This window comes from Pleurodeles waltl, chromosome 4_1 (assembly GCF_031143425.1).
Source record: "Pleurodeles waltl isolate 20211129_DDA chromosome 4_1, aPleWal1.hap1.20221129, whole genome shotgun sequence".
Taxonomy (NCBI): domain Eukaryota; kingdom Metazoa; phylum Chordata; class Amphibia; order Caudata; family Salamandridae; genus Pleurodeles; species Pleurodeles waltl.
Window position 1 is genome coordinate 856460723 of NC_090442.1, and position 21958 is coordinate 856482680.

Sequence of the window (21958 nt, forward strand, 5' to 3'; positions counted from 1 at the left end):
GAAATGGAGTGTCATCAAGGCTCCACCAAACAGCCAAAGGTGAATGTCTGCAGAAACTGAAGGCAAGGGCAGTAGTAAAGTGGGTGGGAGTAAGCATGGGAGAAGAGTGGCAAATAGGAAGTGCAAAGAAGCAAAGACATACTAATGTGCAGACAAGGAGGCATAGTGAACAGCAGGGTATCACAATTCCTAGATACAGGGGTCCCTTGAAGCGGAATTTTACATTTTTTTAAATCGAAAGGCAAAGCCCAACATTCATAAATAAGAAACATGGACAAGAGTGAGCATGGGCTGGCTGTGCCCGACTACTTCCATTAAGATCTATGGCAGGATTCAAGAGGAATACAGCTGATGCTGGTGTACTAATATCCGAGCGCTTCAGTGGGGATTGGGGCTGAGCTCCATTGACTGAACAAGGACACAGAGTAGCCCTTACTGTATAGGACCCTAAGAGACACTGAATGGAGAAGGATTTTAGCATACGCACCTAAGGTATCCCGAAATACACAATATATTCAATATAATTATACCCACAGGACTTATCTTACACCACGCAGGATTAGACTTATATTTGCGGTGAGGTATTAGGCTGCCCCCGCTGCCTTATGCACGACACAGACTTCGGCCATATGACCTGGGGGTGCCCAGGACATCAGGAATTCTTTGATGGGGTCATAAGAAAAATCAATTGTGCGCTGCATAGATGACTTGAGAATTCATTAACGACTTGCTTGCTGGGCATGTTTAGCAGACCGCGCCGCCAAAAAATTGCCAATAGATTTGTGGACCTGGCCTTAGTACTAGCTAACCGGAGGGTATCTTTTTCCTGGAAACCGAAAAAGAGACCCCAATTAATCCCATGGATGACGGATGTGATACAATGGGCCGGAGCAGAAGAGATGACCCAGAGAAGGGAGGAGAGTAAAAGGATTAGGTGCTGGCAGATAGCCCCTTTGTGGACAGAAATGGTCGGTAACTGGGAGACCCTAGGGTCAGGGGAGGAGTCCGATACAGAAAGTATCATGGGGAGTGACAATGGAGTAAACCCACGCACCAAAGACAATGTGCTAGACGATGGGGCTCATACCTTAAGGACATAGGTGACTGACTAGCTGGTTGTTCAGTGCCCACCCGTAGCCTTAACTTCCCCCCATAGATCTTATAACTGGTGATACAAAGTAGGTACACCATAACTACGGTGCCGATTCTTTGATTACCTAGAAGTGTCCAATTCAGGGGTGAGTTTACAGTTTTAAGTTTGTTTAGTTCAATATATTTGGCACAATTAAGTCAGATGACATGCCAGTCCGCAACACTTTCCTCTATGATCAACATCACCCCAACGCTATCCTGGCCATAGACTCCACTGCACCAACCTGTAGGCACTATATATAATCAAACTATTAACAATACGATGCACACATGGGATGTGCATACTATAATTGAGGGAATCCAATTGACGACAAATACACACCTGTGGCATGAACCTATGTATAACTGTAACCGTTATTTATGTGCAATGGTTGGACAATATGAGATGTGATAATTTTTTTTATCTGAAATGGCAATAAAATAAAAGTGTCAAAAACTCCCCCCAGAAGTGGTAGTCATGGAGGTTGCCCATTGAATCCAACGTTGATATAATGCTTTATCGTTAGGAACGCTTGCTTTGGTGACAGCCTCTAACGCTGGCACTGGGGTAACGACAATAATGTATTTCCCTTAGGCAAGTGGCCTCTCCTTAATGACAGCCATCTGTACAGCTGTCAGAATCTTTTCTGTGTATGCAAAGTGTTGTTGTGCGTTTGAGTATAAAATATGATCTGTATGCTATGAGTATCCTGTCGCCCTTATTAAAGGTGAAATAGGTGCACCCGATGGCACCAGCAATTATTCTGATGACCAAAATTGTTTTGCATCCAGCATGTCTTGCTGCAGTCCTCTAAGGAATGCATGCGTGTTCAACTGTCCAGCGTCTGCTTGAGAAATCTGGGCAAATTAAATCACAGAGTGGTTTGATGTGTTGTGGATAATCTGGAATGCAAGTTCTGCCAAAGTTAAAGAAACCAAGTAATGGCTGCAGTTTCTTGATCGTATTTGTTGGTTGAAGTTGAGCAACTTTTTCTAAAAAGGGCGGGGTCAGGCTCTTTCCCCTCATCTGATAGATCATATCTAAGGAACAATACACTGAGAAAGGCTATTTTAGTTTTCCTAAAATTTTATTTGTAGCCAAGGGCTGCAAATCCTAAAATGATCTGATTGACCCTGGCAAGATTAATGTTGAGGTCATCTGTGAGCTAGATGTCATCCTCATAGGACACCACTTCGGGATCAATATCATGCCATATTTATGTTACACGAGCAGCCAACAACCCTGGGCTGTTCTTAGAGCCCTGGGGCAAATGGCAGAAGTGTTTTTGTGAGTCAAATGAGAATGCACTCGGGTCCAGACTTTCATGCGCCATGTTCTGGCAAAGAAAACCATTGGAAATATCCAAAGTTGTTTTGTATTTTTTACATGCTTTGCTGTTAATTAGTGCAGTGCTGTGTACGTTTTGTATTGCATATGTGCGTGTACAGTTGTTTAAGTGTCAATAATTTAAGACTATTCTATAGGAATAGTCTGGTTTTGCAACGCGGAATAATGGGTAATTCATTGCAGAGACAAGGGGCTCTATTACTCCCTGGTAAGTGAAGATCTTTCTCACTGTAGCTTTAGCCTTGTGTTTAACAGGATATTGGGGCTGAGGCGGAGGTTTAGACCTAATCAGGATTATATGGTAGGGGGAATCCTTATCCCACCCTACGTGGCTGCAGTGTAGCGCAGGTGTGTGCACCAACGCCCAGTCAACAGCAGAGGCTTATTTTACAGCTCCCGGAACAAGATTTGAGAAAGAAGGCAAAATGACCTCTTCCCCATGTGATAGCTTGGGGATGGGTTCAAGTGGCCAGTCTCTTTCCGCAAACAGGACGTCCCAATTAATTTCCTCCCAAAAATTACACTTCTAGTGCGCTCTATGTGTCCCTCAATTTGTATATTTAAATCATAAAACCTGTTGGGTGGTCTCGACTACAAGGAAGTCGTTAGTTGCTGTTGCATCCAGATGATCTTTCAGACTCTGGCAACATATTGTGATTTCTGCTGCGCTGTCCAGCAGGGTCACTGCCCACGTCTTGTTCCTCAGCAATGTTCTTAAGTTTGCTGCCATGTTTTGCTGAAATTGCTGCACCTTTTTCTTTTTAAATTGTGGCTTTTGTTGTGGGGATTTGTCTTATTTCTTGTCTGAAGAATGTTGTAAGTCTCTTTCACGTAGTCAGTGCATTGCTCTGACCAGCCCACTATCTCACTCCGTTTATCCGGTGTGTCCTGAAAGCCACGAGAGGACCGTGAATCAGTATATCTGTCAGACTCTTTAAAAATCTTCTATTTCTGAGATTATATCTACTTTCAGAGCTCTCTCGATGCGGACAGTCTACTTTCTGATTCCTTTAGAATTTATTTTGTTTATCCCAGCATTTTTTTAGAACTCTCTTGTGCTTGTCTGGTACCGTCCTTAGGGGCAGTACTCTGAATTTCAGGCTTCTTCGGCTTGACTCCCAAACTATCCCGACCTATACTAGTATAGGTGTCGGAAATTATTTTCGGTAGTTGACGCTCCTGTTTCAACTGTGGAATCTCCCGGAGCCACAGGTACACAGCCAATGCTACGGCTTCCCCTTTAATGTTACTTAGTTTTATTGAGGAGACTGTGTCAAAGTTATGCATCATTTCATCCCCAAATCTAGGTCCAGAGCAGCCCCGTGTTCATTTTGATGTTGTTGTAACACTTCCGGTAAGTTGTCAAGTGTTGGGGTACCATACGTGGTAGTGTAAACTGAAGTGAAGACTGTATCCCATGTGGTGCAGGCATCCACTGAGGGAACCATTCTGAATGCCATTCACATTGTGACAATTCTGTTTATCTTGGGGTACCATATGGTGAAACACTGCTTCCAGTTGGTTAGTTTTTTTGTGCTATCCAGAATGGAATCTTCTCATGTTCTGTGGGCACCTTGCCCATGATAGAATGTAATGTTTGTGGGTAAATCCCAGTAATGGCAAACTGGCGACCAGCTGGTGCAGCCCGTGCTGGGGCGGTATTCAAAGCTTTCATATCAAATTGTACCAATTGTGTGTAAAGTTGTCCTAGCTCATTATAAAGTGCACATACACCAGGTATTTACATTGCCTGCGTGGAAAGATGTGGTGTATATGTGGCAAACATGGGCCACGTTGGTCCGTCATTACTTAAATGTCCTAATCCCACAGGTTGTATTACATGTGGTAGGGAGCAACTGAACCAATTTTGATGTTCTTCATAGAAAAACAGTGTCTGTAGATACTGGTAAGCTTGGTACGATTGCAATACATTTCCTTTTTTTTATATCTGTGAAATGTAGGTCTTCTGTCATCTTCTTCAGGAAAGTTAACCTAGGAATAGAATGTTTCTGTTTGGTAAGCCTCATGAGCTTCCACAATAAATGTGACATTCCAACCTCATTTGTTAAGCCATGGGCTTCTAAATTTTGTTTTAATGCATGTCTGACATTTTCTGAAATGTCTATGGTGTTAGGCATGTTGAATAATGGGTGCAGAGATGGAACACCAAAAGGGGAGAAATACTTTTAAAGGGGTCAAGCTTGAACAACAACAGCCTAATTAGGTATTGCCTATTCAGCTGAGGAGGATTATCCCCAAGACCACGGACAGCGCCGCATAATGGTACTTAGGGTGCCTGCTGTGTGTGAGACAGAGATACTCAGGATATCTGTAAATGAGTACCAAAACACCATTGTTGGTGGCACCATGTCGCAGTTGGACTCTTGTTCCTAAGCAAGACTGCTGGTTTAGGGATGACAACACTTTAGTTTGTTGTAGGAAAGTACCCTCTTTTTAGCATGCTACTCCCAATTTCTGCCAGATGTCAGTGTGTTTGACTGTGTCACTGGAGTCCTGCTAACCAGGACCCCAGTGCTTATGCTCTCTCTCCTCTCAAATTTGTCACTACATACTGATAACCCAGTAATTCATCCAAAATTGGCATGCTGGTGTCCCATTATAAGTCCCTAATATATGGTACTTAGGTACCCAGGGCATTGGGGTTCCAGGGGATCCCTATGGGCTGCAGCATTACTTTTGCCACCCATAGGGAGCCCATGCAAAGGCTTCTACAGGACTGCCATTGCAGCCTGTGTGAAATGGTGCATGCGCCATTTCGAAGCCATTTACACTGCACAAGTTCACATATAAGTCACCTATATGTCAGGACAAAGTTCAATACCCATGTCCAGCTTCACAATGGTAACTACGAATATGGCCATGTAAGGTGCCTAACATCTGGGAAATTTACTCCAATGCTGATTCTAGTATTGGTTTTACAATTCCATGCACTCTGGGGGCTCCACAGAGGATCCCCAGTACTGCCATACCAGCCTTCTGAGGGTTTCCAGGCAGCCTCAGCTGCTGCCACCTCACAGACAGGTTTCTGCCTCCCTGTTGCTTAAGCAGCTCAATCCCAGGAAGGCATAACAAGGGATTTCCTTTTGGAGAGGGGCTTTACACCCTCTCCCTTTGGGAATAGATGTTACAGGCATGGGAGGGGTAGCCTCCCAGAGCCTCTGGAAATGCTTTGAAGGGCACAGATGCTACCCACTCTGGTTCAGGGACCCCCCACCCCCTGAGTCCCTGCTGTGACGTGAAACTGGACAAAGGAAAGGGGAGTGACCACTCCCCTGTCCATCTCCACCCCAGTGGTGGTGCCCAGAGCTCCTCCAGAGTGTCCCTGGGTTTTGCCATCTTGGATTCCAAGGTGGTGAGGTACTCTAGGAGCATCTGAGTGGCCAGTGCCAGCAGGTGACGTCAGAGCCCTCCCCTGATAAATGCTTACCTGTGTAGCCGACCAATCCCCCTTTCAGAGATATTTAGGGTCTCTCATCTTGGTGGTTCCTCAGATTCGGACTGCAAGACGCCAGCAGGAATCCTCTGCATCCTTCACTTCATCTTCTATGGACGAAACTGTAGCTGAACCCTCCAGGAACTCTGCAAACTGCAACAAAGAAGCAAAGACGACTCCTGCAACATTGTATCTTCAGCTCCTGCCAGGAACTGCAACTGTTTCCAGGTCGTGCATCCTCCAAGGACTGCCTGTCTTCAGCGTGCACCAGAGGAACCAAAAGAATCTCCCGTGGAGTGAAGGAGTCAGATCCCTGCTTCAGTAGGCACCCCTCTGCAGCGACAACCAGTGGCATGGGTCCCCTCTCCTGATGACGAGTATGGAACAATCCAGCAACACGAGTGGTCGACTAAAGTGACCCTGACAATCCCAAGGTCCAGCTGTCCAACTTTGGAGGAGGTAAGAGCTTGACTTCCCATGCAAGACAGTACCCCGTGCACTGCATGACTTGCAGCTGCCAAGGCTTGTATGCAACCTTCCAAGAAGTTCTTCATGCACAGTACAGCCTAAGCCGTTAGCACTCGATCCTGCGACACACAGCTTCCTGAGTGGGTCTCTGGTGAGGTGAGATTCCTTTGTGTCGTGCTGCATGGGCCTCCATTTGTACCATCTTTGTCCCTGTGCCGTGGGACTCCTGTGCACACTGCCTGGTCTTCTTAGGGCTCTCTGAGTTGCTGAGAGCCCCATCTGCCTCCTCCTTGTGGGTAGAGGCCACCAGGTCCCTCCTAGTCCCGGGCAACGCCATTTTCCGCTAACCTCGAGCTTTACATGTGCCAAGGCTTGTTGGTGGAATCCAGCGATGCAAACCAGACTGCAATCACCCATCTGTCGTGGGACATCTTCTGCAGCAACCAGGAACCCCCATCTGTCTTCTTGGGTGCATAACTGACTTTCTCTTCTCACCAGTGTTTTTTATTTTGCAGCTTCATCTGGGTTTGCAGGGCTCCTGTTCTCCCTGGACTTTTCCGTGCTTCTTGGACTTGGTCCCCTTCCACTGGTCTTCAGGTCCAGGAAGCCATCGTTGGTGTCTTGCAGACTCTTCTGGTTCTTGCATAATCTTGTATCACGGCTTCTTGTGTGTTCTAAGAAACTTACTGTGATTTGCGCCTGTTTTCCTGGGTTCTGGGGTGGGTTCTATTACTTACCTTTGGTGTTTTCTTACACTCCCAGTGCCCCTCTACACACTACAGTTGCCTAGGTGGGAAACCGACTTTCGCATTCCACTATTTTAGTAGATGATTTGTGTTCCCCCTAGGCCCATTGCAACCTATTGTGATTTTCAGTATTTGCATTCTAGTGTATATACTGTGTATATTACTTACCTCCTAAGAGAGTATAGTCTCTAAAGTATTTCTGACTTTGTGCCAGTAAAAATAAAGTACCTTTATTTTTGTAACACTGAATATTTTCTTTCATGTGTGCGAAGACTGTGCGACTACAGTGGTATTGCAAAAGCTTTGTATGTCTCCTAGATAAGCCTTGGCTGCTCAGCCACAGCTACCCCTAGACAGCCTAGCTTCTAGACATTGACTGCATTTCATTAATAAGGGATAACTGGACCTGGTATAGGTGTAAGTACCTTTGGTACCCACTACAAACCAGGCCAGCCTCCTACATTTCTAGGCAACTAAGCCACTCCTACAACAAGTCACAACTGTTGGCCCAACCCTCCCGGCTCACAAGCAGTACCCCTGTAAAACTCAGACAGCAAAGGTGATTTCTGGCAGCCTTACGCATGGACTCTAGTTGAGACCTCTCAGGGAAGTTGTGGAGGAACGGTAGTTACCCGTTTCTCATGTTAGCAATAAGCCTCAGTCACACACAGACAATGAAGGAGACGTAGGAGAGTTTTCAATATATTTACTGAAAAGACTGCAATTTACGATAAAATGCATGAGCTGCAATGATTAGGATAATAAACAGCAAATTAAGCATAATTATGAAGATGAGAATTGTTAATATAAACCCCCCCACCATCTTACAGTAAACATGAGAGGTAAAATCCCTACCAAAGAGAACCTAATCTCTACTCTAGTGAGAGCTAGGCATGATAATCCTAATCTGCCAGTACCATCTCCATGAGAAGTGCCCCCCAACCCTCGTGACCTTGGAATGAGTTCTCTTGGTCACACTCCATGGTGACACAAAGGCTGAGTTCTGCAACAAGGCGACATGCAGGTTAGATGGCATCTGGAAAGAACCCTTCTGATGACCTTTTCCGTGTGAGATGTATTTATACAGATCATGTAAGATACCTGACACAGGTATGTTCCTAAACCACTGATAAGGAGGCAGACTTGTGGCAGCAATTGTATAAACAATCCCCAACAAGCGTACATTATGTTCCTAGCACACGTAAATGAGAAAGGAACATGACAACAATACCTACGTATATAACTTATCATGACACTGATAATGACGACTTCTCAGAGTGGCGCTGATAATACAAATCAAAACATCTTTAAAAACTATAAACAATGGCAGCCATCTTAGAACAAAATAAATGGAATAAAACAGAGCAAGCTAAGTAGGTTAAAAGTCACTAGGTGACGGGCGCACAGGCCTGCAACCCAAAGGCTAAGCTAAACTCCCGAGTCCCAATAAGAACTCAAATGGATTCACCACACCCATCTGCACCCTGCGGTGCTTGGACCGCACCCAGTGCCAGGAACCCTGGCCCTCCAGCCACCCACCATACTCCACGAGGAGCTCAGAGCCAGGAATCCTGGGTGCTACAACAACTGCTGCACCACATCCCCTTGTGCTACCAAAGGACTCTTCACCTGCTGAAACTGCCACTTCTCCTGCAGCATGGAGCAGCCAGCCGAAACAGGACCCTGCGCCACACCCACTCAGAAGCCCACGGTTAACCCGGAACCTCTATGATGTATCCTGCTCAACACCTGAAGCTCTCTGCAAACACGTCAAGGAAATACTGGACATAATCACTTCCTCCTCATCAGACATAGCCTTTATCACCCAAACCTGGCTAAACCCCTCCTCAAACACCGACATTGCCACCGCCACCGCCACACCAGACAGCTACAAGATCATATGCCGAGACCGCACCAACAAACACGGCAGAGGCATCGCCATCATATTCAAGAACACCATTCGATGCATTGCCTCCAATGGCGACACCTCACATTCCTCATGTACACCTCAATTTCCAATTACAAACAACAAACTACCTTAAGAGCCACTCTTGTGTACAGACCCCCAGAACCCCAACTGGCCTTTTGCAACACCATCCCCAACATCATCGCACCACTAGCCATCGACTCCAACCACTTCATTCTACACAGCGATCTAAATTTCCACATCAATGACCCCAACAATGCCAACTCCACCACCCTGCTCAAGAATTTAAGCAACACAGGCCTGACCCAACTGGCCAATGTATCCACACACAAGGCCAGACACACTCTCGACCCTCTCTTCAGCTCCAGTGACAGAGTAAGATTCAGTGACATCACAGAACTCTGCTGGTCTGACCACAGCATCGTCCACTTCACCATCACTGATGCCCAACCCAACACCACCACAAAGCCGACTCCACAACTGGAGCAGCTACTGTATCACAATGGACGTAAGACATCTGCTCATCCAAACAAAAGACCTCATCTGACCTCAACCAGGTCATTCAGCACTTCTCCTTCTGGATCACCGAATGCGCCGACTCAGTTGCCCCGCAGAAACCATCCAGAACCAACAAAACCTCTACAAATGCCAAATTGTACACTCTGGAGGTCAGAGCCACCAAGCGCAGCTGCTACAAACTTGACACATTGGTGATTCACCAGGAATTCCTCTGATAGAATAGCCCACAAAGCAGCCCTCAATAACTACCACTGAGAACTCAAGGAGGACAAGAGAGTGGCCATCATGACACGAATCAACTTAGTATCCAACCGCATGAAAGAACTTTTTGAAATAGTCAAAGAATACTCCAACCCAGCAGCCACAGAGAAGAGCATCCACCCCTCCCAAGAACTCTGCAACACCTTTTCAGACAACTTCCACAGCAAGATCGCCACCATCTACAACAACTTCAATACCCAACCCACAATCTACAACCTCAGCTCTCTTGACCCCCTCCCCCCCAAGAGCACACCAGCAGCACTATCACAACGTGGGCACCACACACCACTCAATCCATCCCAGCCATCATATGTCATCCATTCACTCCGCAGCACCTACTGCCCATGTCCCCACTACCTGTTCAACATCGGAACAAACTTCATCAGCACAGAACTCAACGCCTCCATCACATAAGTTTTTCCAGACAAATGGAAACATGCAGAAATCAAACTCTTCCTGAAAAAACCCTCAGCCGACCCCAACAAACACAAGATTTACAAACCCATCTCTCTACTTCTCTGTCCAGCCAAAGTACTCAAGAACACAGTCAATCAGCAGCTCACCAGCTACCTGGAAGAAAACAACCTACTGGGCATCTCCCAATCAGGTTTTCATTCCAGCCACTGCACAGAGACTGCACTCATCACCTCCACTGGCGACACCAGGGCACTCCTCGTCCACGGGGAAACTGCCATCCTGATCCTCCTCGACCTATCAGCCGCGTTCAACACCGTCTCCCACTGCACCCTCAACAACAGACTCCAGAGCATCAGAACACAAAACGAGAACCTCAAATAGATTGCCTCATTCCTGACCGGATGCTCTCAGAGCATCCTCTTACCCCAAGTCACCTCCGTACCCAAAAGCATAATTTGCGGTGGACCCCAAGGTTCATCCCTCAGCCTCACTTTGTTCAATGCCTACAAGACTCCCATGACCGACATCGTTCGATCCCATGGGCTCACAATCATCTCCTAGAAAGACGATACTCAACAGATCCTCAAGCTTACTGAAGACCCCTCCACCACCAGAACCAACTTGTGCAACTCCAAGAGCCACCATAGCAGATTGGATGAAAACTAACTGCCTGAGATTCAACTCTGACAAGATGGAAGTCCTGATCTTCAGGAAAAATACCTCTATATAGGACCATAGCTGGTAGCCAGCCTAACTCGGTCGCTTATAGACCACGCTCGCAACCTTGGCATCATCCTAGACAGTGAGCTGACCATGAAGCTGCAGATCAAAGCAGTTGCCTTCTCCTGCTTCCACACCCTCTGCATGCTCCACAGAATTTTCATATGGATCCCAGCTAACACCAAGAAAACTGACACATAGGCCCTCATCACTAGCTGCTTCGACTAAGGTAACACTCTCTATGCCGGCATGTCCTCTCAGCTCCTAAAGAGACTGAACACTGCTGCAAGACTCATCTTGGACCTTACCAAGTGCACCCACTTCACCGCCACCTCAGAAACCTCCACTGGCTCCTTGTCCAGAAGAGATGTAATTTCAAGTCTCCACGCACGCCTACAAATTTCTACATGATGAAGTGCCAGACTACATCAACGACTGTCTACCCTTCCACCAACCCACCAGACACCTGCACTCTTCCTCTCAGGCCCTCACACACACACACCCTTAATCTGATGCAGCCGCAGCGGCTCTTTTCCCGCTGCCAAGGCCTGGAACAAACTACCCCCTGCTCTTCCGAACTGCACCCTTCAAGAAGAGACTCAAGACCTGGCTCTTCGACAGAGACATCACAGCCCAGCACCCAGATACACCAAGGGGTAACAGTGAGGCACTTTACAAATGCCTCACTGACTGAACTTTGCTCCCTACTATGGCCACAACAAAAGGACTGATGTAATTGATTCCCAATTTACCTCATGATGGATTCCAGGGTTATTTCTGCCATATCAGATCTCCCTTGGTCTTTCTTCGACTTTTCTGAAACTGCCTTGGTACAAAGAAGTAGCCTCAGAAGTTTCATCAGGAATAAGAGAGAGCAGTTTAGCAATGAGGTTCCACCAAATTGCTTGCCATTCAAGGATCACAGTCACGTCTCAAGCTTGGAACAAGCTACAGAGCCAAATTTTAAAGTGCTTTAGATGTCATGTCGCATACTCCTCCAGGTGGATGGTATTGTGTTAGAGTACTGGGGGTTTCGGAATTTTCTTTTTTTTGTATTTCTTTATTGTCATTTATAAAGTAGTTACATACAATATGTCCAGATCATTTATGGATAAGATAGATCACATTAAAGTATTGATAACATTCTTTCAAGACATTGTAATAACAGTTAAACTTAAAACACCAAGATCGAGTCACTTCTTGTATATTAAAGGATGCAGCTTCTTTCTGCCTGCGTCCCCGTTACTGTGTGTGTTGTTGAACGTGCATCCCCTGTTTTCTCCATAGTATCTTGCAGTCATTTGTTATGGGTAGACCTTGATATATGAGAGTCTAATTGGATCTCATAGGTAGTCTATGCATTAACTGGGGCTAATTGTGGTGTGGTCCTGTTCCGGTGGGTCGAGATGTAATAGTGTTTGGGTCACGGCTCCCCAGGCTTTCAGTATCTCTCCTGCCCTCGCATCTGTCCTGGTTTTTCTCATATGTGCCTTCTCTGCACCTCCCCATTCCAATATATCATTTCTCCAGTCTATTGCTGTCGGGAGTGAGGGCTGATCCAGCATATGGTGATGAGTCCTTCAGCCACCACTAAGCCTAAGATCGTGTACCGTCTAGTGATTTTTCTTTTGGGGTTGAATGGCAGGTGTCCTAGTATACAGTCTGTAATAGTTAGGGAAACTCCCCACCCCGTCACCAATTTTAGTTGCGCTAAGATCTGTATCCAAAACTCAGATATTTCTGGGCAGTACCAGATCAAATGGACTAAGTCCACTCCTGCGGTGTTGCATCTATCACAGGAGCCAGGTCTAGAGGGGTATATTCAGCAGAAGCGCTGGTGGTGGAAAAGACACTTCATATGGATAAAGTTATACTGGATTTGTTTAAATCTGGCCAATGTGGCCTTCGTGTATTTTTTTCCAGTTTTGGCAAGAAATCTGTCCTATACTGTACAGCTGCCACAATTCTCAATAGCTTTTGGTGTCTGTAAGTTCGAAGAGCACAATATATGTGTAATAAATCGTCATCCCACCGCCATGTCTAAGCGTGTGGTCAAAGTGCAGGTCGGATCCAGTGCTTTAGGGAATGTAGGCCATAGTTGTAGGGCCGTGGTGGGTATTTTGGCATATTGAAGAAATTGCCTCCCTCCTAAGTGGAAGCTTGTTTGTGCCTCCTGGAAGGACACAAAGCGGCCCTCGGGGTATAAATCTGCCAAAATTATGCAGCCCTCCTCTTGCCATTTATCTGTTGTCATCACTTGGGCTATGTGCCTGAATTGCTGGATTATCCATATATCTAACTCTAAGGTGAAGGGGATTCGTTCCAGGACTGTTTTTACTATTCGATCTCACATCCGACCAATAAGGCTTATTTAATGTGGGAAGTGCTTTGGTATTCCTGTACCCAGCAACAAGAGTTCACCTAATTGGTGTCCCTCGTGCAATCCTTCCACGAGACATCTCTCCCAGTTCCATTGCCTGTCTAACCAGGAGATAGCATGTTGTAGCTGGACTGCAAAGTAGTACAGCTCCAGGTCCGGGACTTCTAAACCAGCCCATTTTCCCTTTAGGATGGCCAGGCTAACCCGGCATCACTTACCCTTCCATAACAGCTCTATCAAGAGTTTGTCTAGCTCGCAGAACACTCCCCTCTGAATTTCAAAGTATGAGCCTTGCATTATATAAAGACATCGGAGCAAGACTACCATCTTCACGAGTGCCACTTTCCCCATTAGTGACAGCCTGAGGGAGTTCCAAAAGCTCACAGAAGATCGCAGAAACATCAATACTATTATTAGGTTGAATAAATCCTGGTCCTGCGTTTGTACAGGCCTAAGAATTTGACCTTATCTAACCTTCACCTAAGTTCGGTTTTGGGGAGCGCTTCACAGGGTTCCCCTACCAGCAGACCAAGCGGGAAAAGGGTGGATTTCCTCATATTGACCAGTAAGCCCAACATCTTTCCCAATTCGTCCATAATGTTTTGCAGTAGGTGAAGTGACATATTGGAATGCCGTAAGTGGATCAGTGCGTCATCTGCATATAAGGATACTATGTGTTCTCTCAAACCCACCTGAATACCCCATCCTTGTAGGACTTGGCAGAGTCTACACAGCAGTGGTTCCATTGATATTGCATACAGAGGGAAGATAAGGGACATGCCTGCCTGCACCTCTTTGTAATATGATTTCATCCAATACATAGCTCCCAGTGCGGACCCTGGCTCTGGGCGGAGTACATAATAGGTTAATCAACTGCATGAACATATGTCCCATCTGCTTTTTCTCCAGTACAGACCAGACAAAATGCAAATTGAGGGAGTCAAATGCCTGTTCAATACCTAAAAAGGCTAAGGCTCATTTATCCTGCCGGAGCACGTGGCCAAGTCGACGTAGATTATGGAGGGTGTTTCTGTGTGGAATGAACCCGACTGGTTGGCATGGATAAGGGTTGGGAGGTGTGGGAGCAGTCGTGTTGCTAGGATGCTGCTTACAATCTTTATAGCGATATTAAGCATTGATATGGTGTTTTGTTTTTCACCAATGACCGAGCTGAAACACTTTTGCACTGACAAAAATCTCTGGAATGCGCTTCATAGTCCAAGGGAGACATTTATTATTTCACTACGCAAGGTTCCTAAAAGGAGATTATCATGTTGAAAGCACACGTTTAAAAGATGGTCACAGCAATGAAATGAAAACATGAATGAATGATTCTCTTCTGCAATATACACAGCAAATATATGTATCTATATTATAATGCAAAGCAAATAATTAATAAAAAATGCATCACCGTAGGGCCTGTCAGGTGCTTCATCTTTCTCCTGCCAGCAAGCTGATGACCCTGTTCGACTACGAGAAAGAAATTTCTACCCTCACGGGAAATGTATATCAGGCATCCGACGTCTCAATCCTGATTGAGGTCTCTGAATCTCCTACTGTCGATCTGGGTCCCTTTTGTAGCTTAAAAAACGAAGAAGGAGCTTTCTGGAAAAATCCCTGCTGCTGGCGTAAGAAGTATTAAAAAATGCTGGCTAGTTTAGGTGTGCTTTGAAAATAACACTTTGGGATTTGGCCACAATCCCAAGACGTGTCAAGTCAAAGCAAGGCCGTTCCCTGCAGTGAGTACATTCGTATCAGCCAAAGCCCTTGGTGGGAAACAATACAGAATGAAAACAAGACAGAATGCATTGTACAATATGGAAAATTATTTGCAGCCTTTACATGGCAGTGTCTAATGCTAATAAAAAGTCAATAGGCAGAATGAAGCTAAGGCTAAACTGAATACAAAATGGAGTCTGTGACTGTTGAACACTGGACAGCTAAGCCAGGTGCAAAGTGTTGCAACAAGAAGGTAATGGTCAAAACACACATTTCACTACATATGGGTTGGTAAGAGCTTGTATCTAGCCAATCTTTGCCAGGTTTAGATATTACTGTAATGAGTGCTTCTGTCATAGATTGGGGGAGGTGTCCAGTTCTATATGCTTCCTCATAGACGTCTACTAGTCTCTCTGCCAAGACTCCCGCAAATGTTTTATAGAAGTTCGATGGTAAGCCATCACTCACGGGGGCCTTGGCGGTCCTCAGCGCTCTTATATCCACCAAGACTTCTGGTTTACTAATCGAGGCACCAATGTTTTTACAATCTGTTTCTAAAAGTGCTTTTAGGGGTAGGGAGTGTAAATACTTTTGTCTATCTACCTCCCCAATATCAGTGTGCGGTTGATTGTATACCCTCTGTAGGTGGTGCAAGAAAACTCAGGTGATGGCCTGTTGGGTATAGACCTCCCAGCACCCTCGGTCTCTTATGGATAGTATGGGCCCAAGTGTTTTTTCTGCCTTGATTAGGTGGGCCAACATCCTCCCCCTGCTTGTTTCCCTCTAGGTACCATCATTTACGAGCTGCTGTTTTATTGTGTTTATCAAGTTGGAGCCAACATTCATTCAACATACATTTCAATTGCTCCCATTTCACTCTGAACTCTGGGGCTTCAGGAGGCCCAGACCCAGCTTCTCCAGCTCCTGTTCTCGCTCCGTTAGCTCCTTATCAAGTACCCCTCAAGGGACCACCTTCATGGCATCCCATTCAGTAGCATGAGTCCCAGTAGTGTGCCTATTCTTCTTGAAATATTGTGTTAACGTTTCCTGGACTGTTGCCCGAAATGCGTGGTAAGTGAGAGTTTCCATCTGTAGTTGTCATAAGGGCACTTTAGGGGGGTTTCTCTGTAGTGTGTAGTTTGCAAAGCGTGGGGAGTAGTCCGAGAGATACCTTGCAAGGTAATGTATGTGTGTTATGTAATGTGCAGACGATGCTGTAATAAAAATATAGTCCAGAGACTATAGGTTGTTGTTGGAGGGGAGTAGTAGGAGTAGGCTTGTGTGTGGGGGTGATGTTGGCACCATACATCCACCAACCCAAGTGTATGCGTGTTCTGGTGGATGGAAGCTTGGTATGAGGCTTGGTATGAAGTTTAGGGGGCAATCTGTCCATATTTACGTTGAGTACACCGTTAAAGTCACCCGCCATAATTAATTCTGTGGTAGGTGGGATCTGAGCAATCTTCATCAACGAACCCAGGAAGTCCCCATCATCAGTATTTGGACCATACACATTAACAATGCAAATATGGTGAGCATCTAACAATCCCTCAAGTAGGACATTTCTTCCCTGCTCATCGATCTGTGACCAATAAACTTTAAAGGGAATTCCTGGAGCTACCCAAATGAGCTCTCCCCTCACACATCTTGAATAGGAAGTGGCAGAGATCTTACCACGCCATCTTCTCTGCAGGTATTAAGACACCACCCCATAATGCCTCAGGAAGGCATAGACACTGTTCTGCTTAATAGGGTTATTAAGGCCTCATACGTTCAAAGTAACATTTTTATCATTTGTTCCTATGCCTGTCATGTATAAAATGGCCAGTAGTGTATGATCTCTTTGATATGGGAACCCAAGGAGGCAGAGGAGACCCAGTTTTTCGCAGCAGGTATGTTCTCCCCGTTGGGCAGGAATTAGTGTGATGACTGGTCTGGTGGTAGCAACAAAACACCACATATAACAAATGAAAACATATATCACAAACCCCTAAATAGCCCTGGGAGTGGCAACTTCTGTCCCTTCCCCCAGTACCCCCACCCACAGGCAGTGGCCGCATAACCCTCCCGATATACAGGTTACCAAGAGGGTCACAAACTCTGCCTCACGTATCCCACCTGAGAATTTAAACCTTTACTGTACAGTATTAGAATGTGTGGTAATGAAAAATCTGTTCAGGACCCCTAGTGACCCTTCATTATAAGCCCAACCTAGGCACAGCAATTTTGGGGCACCCTGCTCCTGAACCATCCCGAATATTTTGAATATCAGTCCCTTGCCGCATCTTAGGAATATGTTAAGTACCAGATGTCCAAACCAGGTAGATATGACCAAAAGCCATACCGAAGGGGTAAGGTAAGCATGAGACCCTGCCTCCCCTAAGATTGCTACCTGGTCTCTTATCTAAGTGGAAATAGATGAGCCCCATACGAATTGGGAGTTCAGTTGTTGGAACGTCCAACCAGCTTTCACACTGTCAGATGGCCGAGCACACCGAGTTTTGAGTGCCTGCAAGATGTGTCAAGGGGAGGAAGAGGTGCGGGGCTAGTTACAGATCATTCTCAGTGCCAATCATCGTGTCTTTTGCCAGTATTACTTTGTTGACGCCAGACGGTGCAGGAGCTTGATCTCCTCCTTTGGAAGTCTGAGAAGTGCAGGAAGGACGTTGTGTCTTTCCTCTCTTAGGTTCCTGCCATCCAGGAGTATGCTCCCCTTGTGAGAGGCCTTGGGCTTCCATCCAGTCTACGCCTCATGCGGAATCTCAAAGAAATGTACTGGACTTTCAATGTTGTATCCTCAAATTAGCCAGAAAAAGGACCCCTAGGAAGTCTCTCTGGAGCTCCTGCACTTTTTCTTGTCTAGTCCGGAAAAGAGTATAGGTGTATCCTCATAGTTAGGGGGGCCTTGAGATATCACATGTTGAAGGATTAAGTCCTGATCCCTATAATTAAATAGGTGTGCTATAATTGCACGCAGCTCCTATAATCACTCTTGGTGGGAGAAAAAGTGAGCAAAGAGCAAGGCCATCAGTAGTGTTACGGAGTATCAGCCATCTTCTCTGTGGCAAAGATTTGCCTCTGTTACATGTATTTTGAAAAATGAAAGCCATCTCAAACTGCCCACACTTGAAATGTCTCTGATTTTAGCCTACTATTATGGGACTGCAACTGAAATGCACCGTTTGTGTCAAATGATTTTGAGAAGGTTAAACCACCAGCAGCTCTAACGATAATAGGCTTGCTTGGCACGCCATGAACATACTGGAATCTTTAATCATACCTTATTCAGAATCTCCTGCTTTTCTAATACGTTTATGTGAATGACTGTTCTGTAAAGGACACAAGTTGGCCACATTTTCTTAAAAATTAGTGTGGAATAAAACTTTCAATATGAGATCGGGCTTCCTTGCTCCATGTAATTTGAAGTGAGCACACCCGGTCACTTATAACGTTCAACAGCTGCCAATGGCAACTAGCGCAATTCATTAAAAAATCAATGTTTTTGTCTTCATTGGATTGGATTGTAATACCTTTCCAACATTCTTCACCCTAGCCTTTAGCAAAATTAGCATAGTTATTAATTTGTACCCCATTTCACATATCTATTCCAATTTGGAATTAAATGTCAGTGGACTACTTAGCATCACCGGGATAACCTTTCGTGTATCCATGAGGCTGAAACAAGGAGGGAACCAAAATTCCTGTTTGGTGTATTTTAAGACTAAAACAACGGTAATAGAAATGAAACAATCTGACAAAAATGCTAGCCTTACCATTAGTACAGTCTTTGAGGAATCTCCAGGATAGCCAACGCTGAAGATGACCAGTGATCCCAACAAGCAAATAAAGGCAAGAGTAGCAAGATTTCTGACATCTAGGAAGGATTCCACCAGTGGAATTGTTCCCATAGTCCAATCACAGCACAGGGCAGAGGGATTTAGAAGTAGCCATGCATTAACAGGAAGCAGGTAGTTGAAAGTCAGCTGTCTTGCAGGAGATGGACTCACAGCAGCTGGATTGTCAAATCTAAACAGTAAACAAACAGCACAAAACATTGTTTGATATCAGGTAGCAGTATAGCAAAAAATAAGACATTTTATACACACATTTACTGTTCCACTCACATGTAGAAGGGTTGATTCATTTATGGGGAAATCAATGGAAGATTATCAAGCATTTTAACATAATGTTCTAGCCACTATCACTGGTTTGCAAGTCTAGCTGTTTCAAAAGCCCATGCAACTAGTGTTGAATATACAACATGCAAACAGTATAACCTTTTGTCCTGATGGAGTTTACACCACAAATTGTTGGGTACCAAGGTCACCACCATGGGACCTTTTAATATTACTTTTCTACCATAGATTTGTCACAAAACAGTCAGAAGTCAAATAAAATGTTATGCAGATGGTCAGACCCACTTAAGGGTGTGCTCTCAAGTCAAATCCATACCCGAGAGCCCAGCAAACAAATGGCCTCATCTCCATGAAGACCTGAAAATCTTATAAACTGAAACATTCCAATAGCTGTAGTGCAGTGGTGCCATTATACAGCTTGTGTGCATTATGGGAGAGCTTAAAATCTCTTTATAAGGTGGTGTTTATATTTCTCATGGTTTACCAATGTTATGCATGAATATCTATTCAAATTAATCATTTGACCCCTTATGAAGTGCACACTAACCTTTTCCATTATTTTAAATGTTTTAATGTTGACATTTGAACACACCAATATGTGCATTCGAAAACTAACTGTCCATAAAAAAGGAAGAGGATTATAGGATTATTTTTATGGCAGGGGACAGTGGTCCATGTAGCCTTCCATTAAACAACAAACAGTATTTCTGGATCCCCAGAAAATGAATTTTATATCTATCTATCTATATCTATATATCTATCTATCTATATCTATATATCTATCTATCTATCTATATATATATATATATATATATATATATATATATATATATATATATATATATATATATACACATACACACACAGCATTTGTATCTGCAGCTACACCGGCCACCGAACATATGGAAGATGTCACTTACCCAGTGTACATCTGTTCATGGCATGAGACGCTGCAGATTCACATGCTGTGCATATCCCACCATCTAGTGTTGGGCTCGGAGTGTTACAAGTTGTTTTTCTTCGAAGAAGTCTTTTCGAGTCACGAGATCGAGGGACTCCTCCCATTTTGGCTCCATTGCGCATAGGCGTCGACACCATCTTAGATTGTTTTCCCCGCAGAGGGCGAGGTAGGAGTTGTGTATATAGTAATAGTGCCCATGCAATGGAGTAAGTACGTATGTACATAATGTGTCTAAAAGTGATATATATATTTACAAATTTACAAATGTACAAGTTTATTTTCATCAACTTATAAAGGCTACAGCCTCCCGGGGAGGTGGGAGGGCGCATGTGAATCTGCAGCGTCTCATGCCACAAACAGATGTACACTGGGTAAGTGGCATTTTCCGTTCGATGGCATGTGTAGTTGCAGATACACATGCTGTGCATAGACTAGTAAGCAGTTATCTCCCCAACAAGCGGTGTGTTTGAAATAATGTTCGTAACACTGCCTGTCCTACTGTGGCTTGTTGTGTTGTTAACACATCCACACAGTAATGTTTAGTGAATGTATGAGGCGTAGACCATGTGGCTTCCTTACAGATTTCTGTCATTGGTATATTTCCTAGAAAGGCCATGGTGGCGCCTTTCTTTATAGTAGTGTGTGCCTTTGGTGTAATAGGCAGTTCTCTCTTTGCTTTAACATAACAGGTTTGAATACACTTAACTATCCATCTGGCAATGCCTTGTTTGGATATTGGATTTCCTGTATGAGGTTTTTGAAAAGCTACAAACAATTGTTTTGTTTTGCAAAATTGTTTGGTTCTATCAATGTAATACATTAGTGCTCTTTTTATGTCTAATGTATGTAATGCTCTTTCAGCTACAGAGTCTGGTTGTGGAAAAAATACTGGGAGTTCCACTGTTTGATTTAAGTGGAACAGTGATATAACTTTTAGCAGAAATTTTGGGTTTGTGCGTAGAACCACTTTATGTTTGTGTATTTGTATAAAGGGTTCTTGTATGGTAAAGGCTTGTATTTCACTTACTCTCCTATGAGATGTGATACCTATTAGAAAGGCTACTTTCCATGTTAAGTATTGTATTTCACAAGAGTGCATGGGTTCAAATGGTGGACCCATGAGTCGTGTTAATAAAATATTGAGGTTCCACGAAGGAACTGGTGGTGTTCTTGGGGGAATGATCCTTTTTATCCCCTCCATAAATGCTTTTATGACAGGGATTCTAAATAACGAGGTTGAATGTGTAGTTTGCAGATAGGCAGAAATTGCTGTGAGATGTATTTTAATGGACGAAAAAGCTAACTTAGACTTTTGTAAGTGTAGCAAGTAGCTTACAATGTTTGTCGTGGACGCGTGTAATGGTTGTATTTGATTATTATGACAGTAATAAACAAATCGTTTCCATTTATTTGCGTAGCAAAGTCTTGTTGTAGGTTTCCTAGCCTGTTTGATGACCTCCATACATTCTTGTGTAAGGTCTAGATGTCCGAATTCTGGTGTCCAAGATGGCGACCGGGTCGGACGCATAAGCTGCAGCTCCGACCCGGCCTACAACTAAAATCCTGAAAAAACAACGCCGGGTGGGTGAAAACGATCCCTACCCGGTTTGGAAGCCAGCGTGGCGGTGGCGAGGGCGTGCACGGACCCGGAGGAGCTGACCGGGCTGTCCAGTGCGACCCGAGGGATCCTAGCATCGCCGCTCTCGGCCGCGCTGCTGCGCGGCCGCTCGAGGAGACGCCCGAGCGATTCCAGGCTGGGGATCGGAGGCGG

The 21958-nt window shown here is 44.8% G+C and overlaps 1 protein-coding gene across 3 annotated transcripts in view; it reads right to left on the reverse strand.

The window, feature by feature from the left end:
- Window positions 1-21958, reverse strand: part of TMTC3 (transmembrane O-mannosyltransferase targeting cadherins 3) — a 504535-nt gene that overhangs the window by 295178 nt on the left and 187399 nt on the right. For all 3 annotated transcript variants that reach the window (XM_069229615.1, XM_069229614.1, XM_069229616.1), the window contains one exon: window positions 18864-19116. In XM_069229615.1, coding sequence (XP_069085716.1) covers window positions 18864-19116 — 253 coding nt within the window. The remainder of the gene's footprint in view (window positions 1-18863; window positions 19117-21958) is intronic.